Consider the following 19,532-nt stretch of genomic DNA (forward strand, 5'->3'; position numbering starts at 1 on the left):
TTTTAGTTCTTCTCGCTTGATTGAAATCTTAAACGTTTCAACTGTTCCTCAGGCAAACTAAAAGTATATTAGGCGATAATTAGGAAATCGCTGTCTCCAGTATTAAAATAGTTTTGGGCAATGGCCTTTCATCAATAACACAGTAAAGGGAGAATGGAAGCAAACTGACAAAAAGTGCCAAACACATGCAATCAACATAGATGTGGTACTGTATGAAAACCAAATCCAAATACCTAACTATTGTATCAGAAATGTTTTGGTTATTCTAATCCACATTTCGTGAAAAAAACACACTTAAATTATTCATTAAAACGAAATGTTTACGACAAAAAAATAATGTTAATCACATAATGCGAACTAGCGATTGAAGTTCGTGTCATTAAACACGTGGTCTCATCCTCATATTATCATTTGAATATTTAATGAGTAATACGTTATGTCAGACTCATTGAAATAATATAGTAATTTCGATATAACATTGAACTATCGTGATACATGGGATAACGGCGAACTATTTTATTTGTTATTATCACTACGCATTACATCCGGTCTGGATGCCATGATGGTCATAAACCTATCGCTCACTGATGAAACCATACATCGTATAGTACTGTCCATATTTGGTTAATTGTTCATTGTAACTGTATTCCTGGAACCGAAGGCTAAGAGAATTATGACTGTTTCGATATTGTTTATTTTCACTTTAAGGATTATTCACTCTGTTTTAAACCTGTATTGACGGCACGCACTTGTGGATCCAGGAATTCGGCAAGAGGGGAGGGGCGCTGCTATTGACGTGGCCGGAGTAGATCTCCGGTGGGCAGGGTTTGTCAATTTATTTGTCATTTTTTGCGGGCTGAAGGAGGAGGTGAGCACCTGACTATTAGAAGTGATGAATTATGATGCGACGTGTGTGCATTGTTATGAAGGCTGACGCCGGCAAAAGAAACTTTCATAAATACTCACTTTTTGTTGACCTGTATCGGTCAAGTATGGTGACCAATTAATACCATCGTGGCTATATGTGATAGAAAACGATGTTACGAACTCATCAGAAGAAGTGTCACCCCTGCCTTGAACTGTCACCCCAGTCACTCGACTCGGAGCACCAAAGTCAACTTGCAGCCACTGATTTGCGTCGTTCGTCTGCGCACACCAGGCAGACATCCCGTCACCGTTCATGTAATTTAATCTGCCTCGTTCTGGGGCACTAGTTGCTGATTGGCTGGATGCAGTAACTTGACTGTCTGTTATAATATTATTCTCCATTCCGAGCGCTTCACCAATATCTATTAGTTAACAAATAGTTACCAGATACTCGTTGTTAACCGATTTAATTACAATTATTTTACAGCACGATTATATGAGACCGAGCAAAACAAACAAACAAACAAACACACAAACAAACAAGTAATTTGTTATGGAGAGACTACGGATTCCATGTCAGCGTCGGCGAAATTCCCAGACACAAGCAACGTAAGGAATAGGGTTTCAAGACCTCGAGTAAGCCAATTGACGATAATAAACATTTACCGATAATGTATGTTTTATTATGATGAACCATCTACAATTCACGATTTTATCGCCCTGAGTGTAATTATATTCAAAATGGCATTCCCTTTAGTACATTTATATGGCGTGTTCCACATCAAATAGTAATGATGGTGAATTCTATGAATATCTATTTCAGAATTACTGTGAACGTTTATAATATATATATTATATATTTTATAATGCACGACTTGGTGTGAAAGATCTATTACGTCACATTCCGTACCCCAACATAATATATTTCAGTATCTGTGGTGGCAAAAGTTAAAATTGTTAAACAATATCTGACTAGGTTGGCCTTTAAGTGCCGTCGAGACCATAAGTTCAAACATAAATGTTTCAAAGTAATTCACCGACACGAGTACACCGGTATTCCATTCCCAACGGGTAACACTGCAATAATAATTAGGGTGTGTGACGAGGCACCGATGTATGAACAGCGGACATTATGTGATCTGGATTCGCATCGTCATATGTTATTCTAGTAAAATGAACTCAACGAAACGACACTATCTTTTTATGATTTCAACGCATGTCAGAACGTCTGTTACTATCACTAACTAACACTCAGACGCGAAACTCGATGTTGTCTTGCAAGTCTTTAGACTATTCTCAAAACAAAAATAGAGACGCTTTATTCCTCATTAACTGTGCATGATCACTGAATAATTTGGATTGAAAATACACGTTTTTATTTCCGGTGACTTCCGATCTTAACCCCATTTCTTCTTTATATTACATAACTTCTAAAACTTAATACATCGAGCGTGGCATTTGACATACACGCCATCAGAAGTCATCTTACTCCTGTCGCATTTCATACTAGTTAAAATCACGCTTTTGCAAGGTCGAAAGCTCACAGTAAAGTAATTCGCGCTGCCAATGAACAAGAAACATTTTATACTTCAATTAACTATACATATTAATATGCACGTCACGTCTTTCCATTTATCTACGCCTATTGTGCTTCTGTCCCCATCTGACACGTGCGTGACATTTGATTCGAAAAGGTTGGGGGCCATCTTATATAAATGATCCTATTTACATAAGATGTGTAAAATGTGTATCTCAGCGTTGATGAAATATTCATAGATTCAACAATGGTTAGACATATATATGAATTCAGATGTGACTGAGACAATCGGATATCACGGTTCTTGTATAATATGGGTGCGTAGGCACGCAACTTTAATTACCATTTCTAAACGATAACAATTTTGGATATTAGTAAATGTCGTAATCTAAGCATGGAACTAACTCATTTTTGAGGGGATTGCAACACTGTATTTAAGAGGATACGGCGATTTTTTAAAACTTATATCCAATTCAATTTCGTTCTACTTTCATTAATTCAGGTTCGAATCGTTAATAGATATAGCAAATAAAAATATAAATTTGTGGTCACCGGCAGGATTCTTCGGAAGACGATAGGCTAATTCTTCAGTAAATACAATATCTTGTAAATCTGCATTGCTTTCAATGTAATTTGAAATGCTGTTCGGTGACATGAATCTTCTATAGTTACTGATATTCATTACAAATTGTACAATTAAAACTACACTCTCTATAATACTTATCACATGCTTGGCAATATTGTAAACGTAAAGTAGTGGTATGGTCAACTTTGAAACCAGAGATATATACTTTCAAACACAAAGCATTCAATATAATATACTTGATTCTGAACACGTGTATGTGTTTATTGTACGTACAAGCAAAGGACATTCTTAACATTATCCAATATCAGTCAACGGCAGATATATATTTGTCGGTGCTATAATTATATAAAAAAGAATACATATTACCTGGCACGCTATATCCATTGATCTCCCATAGAGTACAACATTGTTGATCGCTAGTGTAAGCCTCAACCCGTATATACCGGGCAAAGACTGGTTCCAACAAATCCCTAGTAACATCTGACAGTAACGTTCCCGTAACACCATCGAAATTCTAAAAAAATAAATGAAAAATAAATATTTGGTGTTTTTAAAATCCAGTTCAATGCACCAAGACTCGTGCATTTTATGTCATTTAATGTCAGTTAAAATGGGGCATCATTTTATTTACCAATATAAATAATTAATCTTAAAGCTCATGATTGCGACTGAACAGACAATATACGCCACGATACATGAAAAACTATATATAACTCATTAAATATATTGACATGAAATTACCAATAATGTGGTATTTCATAATTAGTTGATTTCATATATTGACAAATTAAACAAAAACATTACATGAATATTTATACTATTTTATAGTAAGCGTTATACCCGGGCTCGTGGCGTTGTCAGAGTGGGCGATTGTTATAGTCGGTTGTTCACTATAGCAAAATAAAAATAAAATCCCAGCTTCGTCTACAACTTATGATTAAATTACCTCATTGTTATTTCTTGCAGATAATGCATTTTCAAAATGTGTCCCATCGTTGCTGTGCAGAACATAGAATGATCTTATAAAAGAGTTTGTATTGTCATTAGTCTTGCCCATCTTAATTCGGATACTCGTCACCCAAACAGGCACCAGCAAATCGGCTTGAATCCATTCTCCTGCTAGTTCGATTCCACACCAACCCTGCGCCGATGTCCCGTGGGTTGTACCGATTCTGGATTTAAACGCTTCGTATGTGATTCCATCATTTAATACGCTTGATGCAGTTAACTGTGCATCCAGAATGGCACCAGACGTAATGCCTAGTGGTAGAATGACAGCCTTCGGTGGACCTAAAGAGAAAGCATTTAAATTAGATAATTATCAAACAATTAATTACAAAGAAGCGCGCAGCATCATATAAATTGTATAAATTCATGTTTCAAAAATCATATGTCGGTTAGAATTGTGCGAGTTTTAAATATATTTGAAGTTGCTTCCTCATCACCAGCTGTTGTTGTCTCGCACCATTTAATCGTTCATTTTATTGTTGTATTGCGCGGGGTAACAAATGTAATCCGCTCTATTTTGAAAACAAATTTGTGTTAGGGATGGCATGGTTGGTTTTGAAACTTTTTTTTTTATTCAATGAAATTTTAGCGAAAACCAGCATGTTTCGAAATAGCGATCTGGTACATTTAAAGTATGTAGTCGAGTAATTATGTTAACATTACCAATGTCAGTTTAGTTGAACCGGCTTCACTTTTGGAACTTTCATTATTTGTGTGATGCATAGCACTATTTGATTTTAAAAAAGGCAAATCAGTCTTCTGTGTTTTTGTAAAATTTTGGGTATATTGCTCAATGCTTCAATCAATAAAAGAACCTTGCATTTTGTTTTCAAGTTTTTACACTATCGACTATGAGGAATTTAATTGTAGTATGAGACATATTTTGTGGCTGACAGCAATTTTGTTTTGTTTGATGTGTTTCTTAGGTACTTGTATCTTATTGAATGCTATTTGATTCGAATGGCTGTTATGTTGCAGCCCCGTGATACATTGCACCAAACGTCAGTCAGCAGTCGAATACTTTTCTCAGTGTTGATAAAAGACACTTTGTATTAAATTATTTGGGCTTCACGCATGATAACAATAACACACTACACGGAAAACGTCATATGCCTATATCCACCATCGATGTCTAGTAAATGCTGTGTGAATGTTAGTATGTGCTACGTTAACAGAAACATCACTGTGTAGAGATATGTACATTTCCGGCTCACAGCACTAATGATACAAAATATGCGAAGACGTGTGGACACATGGAAATGTCACCATCCATAATATCACTACAACAACAATGATGAAATGAATATCGTTATAAGTAATACATGAACAGTTGGGATACACTGTTGTATTTTCACAAACATGTTCTTCACTGCAAACAGTTTGCAGAACTACAATGATTACATCAACCTCGTACGAATGGACTAATGGACATCTACGCTAAAAACGTATGTTTTGTTACACCTCTTGGGCGAGGATTCATGTCGAGTGAGAAAACAAGCAGAATGAGTATGCATCTAACATCTCGTTAATATTTAATGCTTGCAAATCCGAACTGATTGCTCGAGGATATAGGGCGTATTTGACAATATATATCAAATAAAACCGTTGGGGGTATCCGCAAGATACTCGAGGATTTCCGAAAATTTGGATGTGATAATTTTTTGAACATTTAAGGGCGTTATGGCGTAATTGAATTGCGTGAGATATGTATTGATCGATGAGTTGAAAACATGAAGCAATTGCCAGTAAGATTGCTCTTTGATATATGTGTTTTGACTTGTACAGCATTCCAGCCACTATATTACTCCTGTTTGCACTGTCTTCGAGCGACTAAGAACATCGAGCGTTTCGTACTGCCTAGGGTAGTTGTGTTGCATGATGGGATTGGTTTATGCTGTCCACTCCCCATGTGGATAACTCGTGATCGCCACAACTAGTGAATTTATTCCATGACTCAAACCCCTGCATATGTTGAAATCCCTCAATAAAACGAAGCAGACAATACAAATGTCAAATATGCGCGAAATACGTTTAGTTCTTCGGAAAACGGAACATGTCTATTTATAGCGGCGATTCTTTATCGCCTTGAACGTCATACCTTCCTCAATACATGCTATTGATACAATGTACACCACGAGAATTCCTTTCATGCACAAACTGCTACAAATGCAAATAATGAAACAATTTGCATGTCACTTGTCTGACAACTGGTACCGTATGTCGCCATGACGATATGTGTCGCATTCAATGTAATCCGGAAACCAATTCCACGTTCTAAACTCAGTTGTATAGTGCACATTTCACATCGCTTGTGACGTGAGTTCAGAACCACATTGAGAGATACAATGAAATGTTAGGATAAGAGTTCACCTTCAACCTATTAAGCAATCATACAAGCTAATGATGCATTTACCTTGTGAGTTTGAAAACATGATCGTTCCAACCATTTGGTGAATAACGTTTGTAATAAGCAACATTGAGGTAAAGATAAATAGTATTTTCTAACCCCACTTAATGGCTGCATTGTATAAGATCGCAGATCGTGATGTCATGAAATGTTTGAATTTATATATTGACTATGGAACACGACTTAAAACATGGAGTTGTATCTCAATATCATTCATTAGAAGTATGTTTTCGGGGGAGGGATTATAAATATATACGTTTTAATTTACCGATTTGACCATTTATTTAAATGTCTACTTAATCGTCACAGTATAAATTGTATATCGTGTCCATTTGGTATATTTCCATTAAACCAGTAAACTAGTAAACAAGACAATTTTACTTTTAAACTATTTCGTTGTTGCAATAGATATGATATTGAATTATGCGTTAGTTTAGTTTACTGTCACCTGCCGCTATATTACGTCATATCAGGATACGATCCTTTCCAATTCACGTTACACCTATAACCCGTGACAAAACACGATGTACAATATATAAAATAAAGCCCATGTTTGTTTTCAATGAGAAGACACAGTAACGTAATTGAATCCCAGTGGAACGAACAATCACATCGAGCAGGAAAATCAAAGAAGATATTACAGTTAGAGAATCATGAGTATAATACATCCGGCACGTGGTTGATCTCTCGCGTGCTATGCTCTTTGTTGGCGACAGATCTGTTGGATCTTTGTTGATGTTGGAAAAATCATATATCAAGCATAAATAGACATATATAGACTTTTATATATTTAAAGAAACTACAAATATTTGTAGTTATCGTATTAAACGCAACATCCAGTCGTAAACATCTTCTTTTTTAATCTACCAGGAATTCGATATCAATAGACGGTTTTGTACCTTGTCACGTTTCAAAATGCCACATTTGAAATATTCATAAGTTGATTATGCCGTCACACTATTGTTGGGTTTATTGATAAGAATTATATGATATTATTTCAAATATTGCTGTTAGTTTTAGACGTCGACTAAAACGCAAGATGTAGCACCGTATATATGCGAGACATCATTTCATATTCTCCCAACCTCAACTCCGCTGTCCATATACATTTGTTTCACCTATGGTTGGTGGCGATTGGGTATGGATTGTGAAACATTCGCTGTTTGAAATGACTCCAAAATTAGTAATTGTGTTACCAATACACCCCCAAATCTTAAAGGGATGTGGTCGTCGCGCCACACATAAGCGAGATATGGGACTCATATCAACAAAGATGGCGACTTTGGTTGTTGCGCGCAGACCAGCGAATACAAACTGAGACGTTACCAAGCTGTAACTCGATATTTCGTTGATGATTAGAGGGGTATCGAAGGAGTCGCCGTTGGTAATTATTGCTCGCTGCAGCGTGGTCAAAACTTTGACCTGATATCCATTCGAACAGCGCATTGGATAGCTCCGAAATATCTACATTTTCTAATCGAAACAAGATAAATGTTACTTGGGGTTCATACACGGATATCGGCTATGCAAATAAGCCAGAAGACTCAATGGTGACTTGAATACGTGCTCACAAACTACGATCTCTGCGTTAGTTTTTATCCTTTACTGACTGCAAAAAAAATACATGGAATAAACTGAATATCAAATTCATGATTCGAAAATATCAGGTTTATTCAATTTTCGTTTGTTATGTTAGCAACATGTCAAATACTCTGTATTTGCATAGACCTTAGAAAACAGGGACATGCTACTGTAGGTATCCCTTTCATGTAACCTTAGTTATAATCCTCTACCCAATTAACACCTTAGTGAAACTGACAATAAAGCTATGTCAACACCACTGTTACATCCTCTCCTGTTACATAAGCCAAACATGGCTGCCAGGGAGTAGCTACACAAAATGAGCCAACTTTGTGGTTAGAATATAATCAGAAAAATTACATTTGATTAAAACTGAATAGCCAAGCCCATTCTATTGATACGAGTGAAACTAAAAATTGCAAAGTTAACAGTTTTTAGTGAAACTGACAATAAAGCTATGTCAACACCACTGTTACATCCTCTCCTGTTACATAAGCCAAACATGGCTGCCAGGGAGTAGCTACACAAAATGAGCCAACTTTGTGGTTAGAATATAATCAGAAAAATTACATTTGATTAAAACTGAATAGCCAAGCCCATTCTATTGATACGAGTGAAACTAAAAATTGCAAAGTTAACAGTTTTTATTCCACAATGAAAACAGAAAAGGGAAATAAAAATGGTCAGTTTTCTCTACAAGAAAACAAAACTGCCTAAACGTAAACAATGACCTGTCAAAATTTGTGTCATTATAACTAGTGGATTTTTCATCATATTTAGAGCAGATATAGCATACTGCACTTGTTATACACTGACAAATGTGAATATTGGCACAGCATAACTTATCAAACATATAAAAAAGCGTAGAAAGGTAAGAACTAAAACTGTTTCAGATGTATAGGTATATGTATTAATGGGATTATCCATACAGGGGATTATAACCCACGTTGCACTCAGGAAACTGGATTTTCTTTTGTCTTTGACAGAAGTTGCATGTCCCTGTTTTCTAAGGTCTATGGTATTTGTGGCTATCGTCTCGGAGTGAAGCTCAAACATATTTCAATAGCTACAAAAACTCAAAATTCAGATTTCTTCTTCTAACTATAACTATAACATTTTGCAATTAAACACCTAATCGGAATGGAGGTATGTACTTTGCATATAAATTGTAAAAAATGATGAAAAGTAAAAAGAAGCCGATTTTAAAGTGGTTTACCATTTTCATGAGTTTGTGAGCACTTAACTAGAAAATACTCATAAAGCTCCGTTTCATTTTACATTTCACTATTTTCTCTAAATATGAACACTGTAATGTTACTATTTTTGAAAGTTAAATATCTATGCACATATACCACCGCTACTTTATGTACACAGAAAGGTGTTGGTTTAGTAAGTTATTTTCGAGTCTGTTTGTATCATGGAGGTCTAGCTAGTAGTGAATGATTTGAATTGTTTGTTCAGGTTATTAATATGCTAGATATTGAAGACTATCTTTAGGTTCTCCATATTATTGATTTTGGCAAATGTAATTCTATTTTGTCGTTCTGATTTTCTACCTTCTGTGCCATACTTAGATCCGTCCGTTAATCAGCACGCTACCAGAATATATCATCAGTTGTTTTTTCTCATAAATTCATTATCGTTATCTTTGTTGCAGTAGTACACTGTCTCCTAACTATTGGATATACATTTCCATTCTAATAATTATAATTCTCTATGTCTGAGATTGAAGTACATATCCAAATTTTTTGAAAAGGCATTGTCTTTTTTGTCCAAAAATATGATACCAAGGACTTTGTGGAATCCGACTGGCCTTGACATTAAACACGTTTTTGCAGGTATAATGACTTTGTGGTTAATGCAATAACGATGATCTCAACTTGTACTACTGTCAGTTGTCCGATGTAAACATCACGTTTTATGCAGAAACCATTATGTGTTTTTACTCAGATTGGTATATAACGGGTACCACATGTGGGACAGGATGTGCTCAGTTATTTTTCTACAACTGACATCGCTTCATTTATATACCATGGTGTTCATATATTTTTCGTTTAGTGATTTAACTGTGTAGTGTAGTGTAGTGTAGTGTAGTGTAGTGTAGTGTAGTGTAGTGTAGTGTAGTGTACTTGATACTGTTGATTTTGTAGATTGTTTTGGCAATTGTTTTGAATCGTTTATTTTGTATGCTCGTTTTTTTTGAATTTGAATTTTGAATTTCCCCCATAGATCTACGGTTTGGTATGTTTTTTTGCACTTTATCAACAAATTAATGACTTCCGCCAAGGAGTTAATTAGGAGTTTCTTTCTGGTGTTGGTTGTTTTATTAACTGTCGGATAACTATTTGTATGCCATTTAGATAGGACCAAGAACTTGATAGGGTCAATGCACAGAAGCATAAGGTAATTTGTGGCTGTAGCGACGGTTTTTTTTCTTTCGAATTACCGTCTAGTCAATAAAGAAATATTTACCATACCAGTCACAAGGACTGTCGTATGTAACAATATTTAAAATTAAAGGTTTATTTTAATAGTTTATATGCATTGGGTGCCATTGTGTTTTACCTAAATACAAAGATTGGAAATTGTATGTACACATCGGATACAGTTAGGTAGCTGTTGCATAAAAAAACATGCCATAATACAATATATTATTACTCGCTCTAACCATGTGTATACAAATTCATACTGTGAACCACATAAACGCAGTGCTCCGTGAACAGCGGCAAAATGTATCGACCGTTTTGTTTGAGTTGCATTCATGTGAATGTGCAGAGAATATATATTTGAATTATGCAATTATTTTATCCAAACCTCTCAATCCCTTATCTACAACCATCCGTTGAATTGTCTATTCACATACAATGATCTAGCTGCAAACAATGGCAGCGGTTTATATTATATCAAATTCTATAAATCTACCCACCCATTCTGTATCCGATTACTTCAACTCGTAGGCACATACCGCCGATGTAACCGAGTGGATGGATGCGAATAGCCTCTGCTTCCACGGCTCGTGGCAACGAGTTAGGTACAACGGTATCTCGGTCCGTATTACCTGTAAACACCTGCAAATGAGAGTAAATTTTTCATGCCATTAAACACCACCATATATTATAAGAGCATAGCGTATTTAATATAAAAATATTGCGAATAGCCTGGGAAATATAAAGCATCACATGTAGTCTGATGATAATTTCTCCTAAGGCAGTAGATGCGAATAATTATATGAATTGGATTAAGTAACAAGAAAGGTATATGGTACGAGGATCTTAGGGTAATTACAATTTATTACTTAATTTTCAATACACATTTCTAAAATTATTGCAATTACTATGGTAAAATTCAATGTGGGTTTCGTCACGTTGTGCGTCATACCATACGATCTTAATAATAAACATAAATAACAGTTTTTCGGGCAGGCATAACGAACAATTGTCAAAAGTGACTTTATTATTATTATTATATTATTACACATGTATTGAATGACAAGGTGTAATTAAATTGATATGGCAATCAGGCTATGTGTGCATTTCGCAGATGTAAACACTGAAACTGACATCGGAATCTACCCAGAGACACAATCACTAGTTGCACTCTATCTCGTTCGCATACAGGACACCTTGTTATAATGGAATATGTTTCAGGGGCATGGACATATTTACGGTTTCAACGACAGCTTGGTGACAAGTTTACGCTTTTATATATGAATCTGGTTCATGGCCTTCACACATTACGTGATTAGCCATTAAGCGAACATAGGTAAACGCCGGTACGTCCGTGCTCTGGCATGTTTTGGTTGGACAAATTAAAAAATTGTTTGAAAACAATTGTGCACTCCGATATCTGAAACACCCAAATATTCAAATTCGTCTGAGGGCAACTTGCCGCTTCCCTTAACATTCCAATTCAACTTAAACAAAAATATCTGACCATGATAGCAATTTGAAAACAAACCAACAACCAAGATATGTCGAATAATTAGAATTTTAAAATATTAAGTGTAATACAGACATCAGGATTTAATTAAACAATAATGAACAACCCGCCAACCCATAATGGGTGAAAGCTCACTTTGCGCGACATATATGTACGAGGCGTGAGCCGAGTACATATATGGAGCACAAAGTGTGCTTGAGTCCATTATGAGTTGTCGGGGAGTTCATTATTGTTATTATTTTATAGCGTTGTCATTACCAGTGGATTTGCTGCCTCTAAAAAGCGGAAAATTTGGAGAAAAATCTACAGTGAACGGAATAGTTTCACAGTCACTGGCCCGTGAATGTGAATAATTTAAAATGTCTTTCTGGAAATTGTTTACACAATCTCATATGGCAAACTAAGAAAGAATCTAGTTTTAATCCATCAAATATTATTGTGGGGGGGGGGGGCAAAGGTTATTTTCGTTCAACGTAATTGCAATATTTTTTTGTTCGTACAACATAAATTGAAAAAATAAATTCCGTAATTCTGTAATCATAGGCTAGACGTACAACATAATCGATCAAATATTTTTTTCGTACACTGTAAAAATGTGTTACTTTTCTCGGTACGTACAAGTATTTACATCAAAGTAAAAAAAGTCGTTCAGAATAATCCAGGGAAATTACATTTTCGAAACTGTAAAACGACTAGATGACACAATTCACTGCAAAATTCAATTTTCACTGTAAACTGTAAAAACGTCTTTTTTTCCTTGTAAATTGTAAAAAGCCATTTTTATTTCCCGTAAAACTGTACCAGCTATCCCCTTGCCCCTCCTCTATTGTATTGAACTCATTTACATTGCGAGTGACAGAGTGACTTATGTGTGATGTGGAGTAGCATTGCAGTGATCGCCCGAGCGAAAGGCACACCGTGACTGGTACGCCGTATCGGTGTCCACCGCGGCCTTGCACTACACTACGCTAGATCGCCGCCGTGGTCCAGCTGGGTCGACTGTGCGTAGGGGTGCGTACCACAGTCGTGCGTACCCGGGGTACATGTGTGTAGTTGTATCGTTTCCCCATCCCACTAGTGTTTTCAAACAATCAAGGTAGATACTATTGGCAACTGTCCTGTCTGTGTAATAGTTATTTGAAATTCCACGGGAGGGCGGGGATTTGACGGAATTTTTGAAGCCAAACGAAACGAAACTTACGAACATGACCGGAAAGCAAGTGGGTGTTAGCTATCCTAGAAGGAGAACCAACAGTTATTTTATTTTCACTGTATAAATAAACAGATACACACCTGAGAATACGGATACTTTCATTTATTTATGCAAACTGTGCCCGAACTGTTACCGGGAGTCGACGCCGAAGAAATACAAGTCACGTCGGTCTTTCGTCGATCTCGTTTCGCAATTTGTGTAGTACTACTCACTACAAAAACAGAACAAATTCATCTCTGTACTCGTAGACATACATTGTACCCCTATTTCGTTTATCGCATTTGCTTGGATAAATCATCCTCGGTTAACCTTACTTCATCAACACGATAAGGCGAACTGATCAGGAGGCCACCAGGACAGCGGCATTAGTCGCGGAATCTAGAAGCGCGCGTACTAGATGGAACGCTTCGACCGAACGCGCGTTAGCGTACAGAGCAGACGACGATGCCCTCACAGTATTGTCTGATTTCGATATTGAAATCCGCTGTTATTGGTTATGGACCGTTTTATTTGATGCCGATTTTCGTATTAAATACTTGTTATCTAACAATTTCTCTTTTTTTCAATAATTTCTTCTTTATTCGTTTTCGAAAACAACATTGTATTCATATCCATGGGACAGGGCCTTGATGCTCAATAATGTAATACATTATCGCAAATATTCTGCTGCAATGACGTCATAAAATCCACTGGTATTGATAATGCTATAATATAATATACCAGAGGTACATTACTTGGGGTTTGTAACTACGGTGACATGACACCAAGATCCCGTCACAATCTCGCTCTCGCATAAGCGTTCCAACTCAGAAAAATGCGAATGCGCATGCCCGAGGTAACTAGGATACTGGGATGTCCAGGTGGATCAAAATAGCTGCTCACGATATGACGGATTACGAGAACTATATTTTTTGTACATTTTCGATGTATTACATTTTTCACTATGATAGTGACAAGAAAAGTTTTATTTTTTCATTACAAACCTTGAACATTGATATGTGTCATATCAGAAGGTCGTAGCCTCAGTCTCGCTATCTACGAGAAGAGACTTGAATGGGATCTTGACATGATGTCACCATACAGTACTATACGAGTTGCAAACCCCAAGTAATGTACCTCTGAATATACTGATAATGTTTCAGAATTCATATAGCATGTTACGTAATATCCGCTAAAACGCTCTGAGAGCGAAAATCATCACTGCAGCTAAGACGTAGTTTTTCTCACTAGTAGTACATCTATCTATATTGTTATTAATGCATTTTCAGACCAACGTAACTGTTCTTTGAGTTAACAGGGTTTCAATATACATGCTTGGCTTGCTGGAAAATGATCCCAATAAACATACTTGCGAATTCCCAGTATGAACAGAATGAAATGCCATTGTGCTTTCTCTAATTACAGTTAGTTTGCAGTTTTGCTAGAAAAAATTAGTCATGTGTAAATGAGTCGGATATTGATTGAATTATGCCTTTTTACAAACAGCACCACAAGAAAAAGATATTAGACAACGTTGTCAATTGCGAATCACAAATATACATGTATACTAATCCGAATAAAACGATTAAAGAAAACGGTGGCCAACCACAGTTAAAATGAAAAAGATGATACATTTATTTATTCACATACAGTTTTTTTTGCGCGTGTAGAAAATGACGCCGACATTTCTTTTATAAATTAAGATTTCTCATTTAGTGAACATTTTAGGAGATTTGTTAGTATCTACTTCGAAATGACCCATGGGAAATAATAAAATTTGCTTGGGAATACATCACTATGGAAGTACATTTAGTCACCTACCGAGGAATGCATACTAAATTCTTGCCGACGGTGAACGCATTTATTTAGATGCAATCATGTACATCATTAGTACTACAACCAGATTCCGAAATACGCATCATAGATTCACCCTTGGAGACAGGTTGTTGCTAAGCAAATTTACATATTATATCACAGCTTCACGCTCGTCCTACAATTTACGGGCGTGAAATAAATGGTACTATCAGGAAATTACTGTCGTTAATCCTTTTACTAATTAACTTCGAATGAATACAAACATTAAAAAGTGCTATGTTTTATGTTTGAATGGATAGTTCTTTAGCTTTGATACTCCCACAACGGCGAACTATATCAGTGTTTCTTAGCTTGGTTTGTATAAATAATATTGTCTCTTCAGACATTATAATTATAGTAAAAAGCTTATCAATCATATCACCGAGCATAGAATATGTCTCAACTATTTTAATTACAAACATACTAATAAATACCTCCACACAAACTGCCATAACCCGAAGCAGTATGAACACTTATCTAAATTAATATCGAATATAAGTTGGAACAATAGTCAATACGGAGAAATATAGTTGATCAAGAAACAAGCGAAAATACGAATGTGTTCTATTCACGTACTGCTGGCAATCATGCAGTTAAGATTAAAATATTCAAATTTATGTTTTTGTTTACAATAGGAAAATTAGATTCAAATTTTTAGATTCGTGATTATCTCTACAATGAAACTGTATATATTTCTAGAAATTCTGACGAGTTTTTGAGGAGCTATTTTCATTTAAACATATAAGAAAATAACACAGTAAAGTATGTCCACTTTTACAGTATCATTGGAATTTATATGTGCGAATACCGTCAACAATTTGACAATATACTAATATGTTTGGTGTGTGCAGTTCGAGTAATGCGGAGTAATTAGTTATAGTTGCAAAATAAACTATTCTGAATGGCGAACCTAGCTGTCACTGCAGTTCAATTTTGTTATGCGTGCATTGCTGTATATCGCACTGTTATATAAAACTAATATCATGCGACCAACGTCATATTTATTTCAGCACAACATACACGCATTAGTGTTGTCCAAGTAGATTTGAAATATGAAATGCGGTTTCAAGTATACTGTGCATCTTTCTCATTGTGTATCTAGAGTCTGATTTTTTTAACTCAAACACAATAGGTCTGAGTTTTATATTCACGATTTTAGTCTCGTTGTGAGATAATTTTTCATACCAATTCGATAACACATTTGTGAAAAATTAATCGACAGCCTCACTCGCCATATTCAACAATCGTAAAAACAACAGCAAAATAATCAACATATAATTAGTCATGATTCACGTTTCAGCCATTTAAATTAATAATTATACCATATAGGGTGGGTAATTGAAATCACGATAGTCTAAGATGACGTAGAATTACAAATTATGCCTTGAATACAATTGTATGATGTTTGGGTATCACGTTCAAGTTTGCAATATGATACGTAAAACTCAATAAGGTTACCGGGTAATCAAACGTGCGTTTTATAATATTTTTATATCACCACTGTTTATACAAATCAAACTAGTTTCATTCTCACGAATATGCTAATGAACAACTGCGTGTGTAAATAAAATAAATCGTGAAATGTCGCTGCGTCTGTTGTTGTCTCTGTAAAAACACTCCAGTTATTTATTAACCGATGTTGTACACAGTTTTCGAAATTACTGTGCAATGCACTGCCAAGACACGTGGGCCACACTTCGAACTGAGTAACGAGTTGTTGCCCAGTCATAGCACAAGTATGATGCCTTCTTGTTTGAACGATGTCTGGATTATACTTATATATGATATATATTATTATATACCACATTTTTGTCAGAATGGTCTCTAAATAAAAAAGGATGTTTGTATAATAAACCTAATACATACCAAGGGAATGGAAGCTATATATATCAATTGTAGTGCCTGCGGGGAGGGGGTAATACACAACTACTACATACTGTATGCATGCAATTTAGTAAAGCGATATAATTCAAATTATGCATACCAGTCTGAAGCGGGTAATCCCCAGGACCTGCTTCTACTTATCCAAGCATGTAATTATGTGTGAGTGCAGACTAGTTTGTGTCATAACAATGCAATGAATGGGGGATGCAGCTAATAGCATACATTAATTGCAATTCCGTAAATATAAGTGGCATAGCAGAGAGTATTAAGTCTGCACAGTCACAATTGAAAAAAAAACAAGCTGTCAACAAAAAAGCTGCTTTCTGATTGGTCTGACTGTTAGGTGTTAGGTTTGGTTAGCCAATCAGGCACAATCTCTTATTAGAATGTCTTACGTCAGATATATGTGTCTACTCATCTCAGTTTAGATCTTTAGGTGAAAGCACAATAGAGCCACACTATCTAAAACAAGCAAAGTTAATTTTAGTTTATTTCAACGCGATTTATATTCTTAAATTCAAATAATCGAATTCAAATACTCACAAGTGGGGATAATTATTCCCATGAGGGGTGGTGATAATCAAGCAGCATGCAGGTCTGAACATTTTAATTATATATCCATCAATGTATTGTCATTACTGGATTTTTTTCTCTTGCTTGATGTTGTGATAAAAAAAAAACTGGCTGTGCAATTTCACTCAATCTGTTACATTACAGGTGTTGTTTATAACATGTAATTCAAATATTATGTAAGCCAGGCTATATAAAACAGGCTGTTTTTCAGTTTCAATAAATGTTCATCCAGGACCAGTTAGTACCTCTGCAGTTAGAGCTTATCTATATATGGGGGATTGTACTTACCTCGTGGTCGCCGCCATCGTCGGTGTAAAATTGCCAGTACTCGTAGGTTTTATATGACAAACGGTATGTCTCAGTCCATTCATCTGCCTCCTCGCGCCCCTGTGTAGAAATACCTGTCACGGTGACAAGTTCATGGAATTGAATTTCCAACCACTGTGAGTCGTCCAAATTACCGGCACACCATGCTGTTTCGGGTCCTGAACTCCTGAGTCTGGACTTCGTGGCGTCGTGATTAACTGTGAACGTCGATGCCGAAAGCTGCGAGTCGAGAATTGTTTCATCTTCCATTCCGAGCGGTACCTGCGCAAATACAAATGTACCATAGATAAAACACATTAGAATTTCAAGTGTAAAAACACACTCCTTCCAAAAACGTCGGAGATTGACCATGATGTTAGTCGACAGAGTAACTTTGAATCCCGGTTACGCAATCGCGCCAGGACGCCAGAGACGCTGTACGTAAACGTCTACATGTGGACGTTAATAGATGAAATGGTAAACTGAACAATCCACCGGTAACATGTTCCGTGGACGATTCCATTCATAAAAGCAGAGGGGTGACCAGAGAGATTAAAGCCTGGATTTGATACATACGAATTATAGAGATACCACGTAATATATGATATATATATATATAATGAAAACAATATTATATGTTCCCTGATACTATATAAAGGTTAATTTCGACTTATATAAAGCGTGAAGCAATCCAATATAATCGGAATGCTTCCCTTTCGATTTACAATTCTGTTTTTTACTTGTTATCCCCGTCTCGCTACTTCAGCTTGCTACTGCTCTATTTACGGCATTCTAAGGACGTGAGTGTTACTCGATATGCCTATGGTTGGGTTCATTCACATAGGAACACTTCTTGCGGAGGCGATGAGTCTACTCCATTCGCCGAGTACTAAAAGGAATACGAGTTTTGTTTATTTCGAACCCATGTAACACCAAGACAGACGATCTTTGTGTAAGAAAATGAGTAAAAAACGATGAAATCTAATACAATTAAAATTGCCACACCACCAAAAAATAAAGTCATATAAGAAAATCACTCTCCTAAAAATACTATTCAGTTTTATAGCTATCAGGGTTATTTTCAGAAACAACAAAATTTGTAGATTTTACAAAGTATCGGAAGTTCATTAAATTTCCATAAAGAAAGACTACGCTAATACATCTAACGCATAATAATAGAACATCACGTGTCAGCGGGGACACTTTGTTCATATTAATAGACCTATAAAGAGGTGTGAGCTTGCATGAATTATACTTATTACTAGAACTCCAATGAATAACAGTTTGACACTCTGGAAATTAAATATGCAGAATCAATTGGGCCTCCCTTTTTCATAAACGATTGTACTATTTTAATAATAACGTTTGCATATATTATACGCACGCAATGACAAACACACGTTGGATAGTAACACTAGGTATTTGTTTTTGGAACAAAAAGCAAAACTAAACATATTTCCTTAGCGCTATTTACATATTGAACGGCAATTTGAATAGCTATTTTAAACCATTATTTTCTTCCAATACACTATTTTCAAATTTAAAAAAATACTAACTGCAACTGCCTGTATCAGCAATGCAATATTGACAACTGATGATTTTGTCGTTACAGTTTTATAGATATACGAAAATTTGGTTTCGTAGCATGGTACTTGAAATAATCGTTTCTATGTCAGGCTCCCATGGTGTTGACTTAAACTCAACCATCATATTCTTTTTTGTTACTTTTTATTCCCCTATTTTAAAGATTACCCGTTAAATAGTAGGGATAATGATAAGTTAATGACGCCACTTTCGT

General features: G+C 35.8%; 1 protein-coding gene across 1 annotated transcript in view; it reads right to left on the reverse strand.

Annotated features, from left to right (window-relative positions):
* LOC100376213 (uncharacterized) overlaps positions 1–18,106 on the reverse strand; it is a 41,118-nt gene extending 23,012 nt beyond the window's left edge. The window contains exons 1-5 of the mRNA XM_078009209.2: positions 17,717–18,106; positions 10,913–11,054; positions 3,937–4,280; positions 3,357–3,504; positions 967–1,289 (exon numbers count right to left, since the gene is read on the reverse strand). Coding sequence (XP_077865335.2) covers positions 967–1,289; positions 3,357–3,504; positions 3,937–4,280; positions 10,913–11,054; positions 17,717–18,106 — 1,347 coding nt within the window. The remainder of the gene's footprint in view (positions 1–966; positions 1,290–3,356; positions 3,505–3,936; positions 4,281–10,912; positions 11,055–17,716) is intronic.
* Positions 18,107–19,532: the final 1,426 nt, after the last annotated feature.

This window comes from Saccoglossus kowalevskii, chromosome 1 (genome assembly GCF_978046115.1).
Source record: "Saccoglossus kowalevskii chromosome 1, keSacKowa6.1, whole genome shotgun sequence".
Classification (NCBI taxonomy): Eukaryota; Metazoa; Hemichordata; class Enteropneusta; family Harrimaniidae; genus Saccoglossus; species Saccoglossus kowalevskii.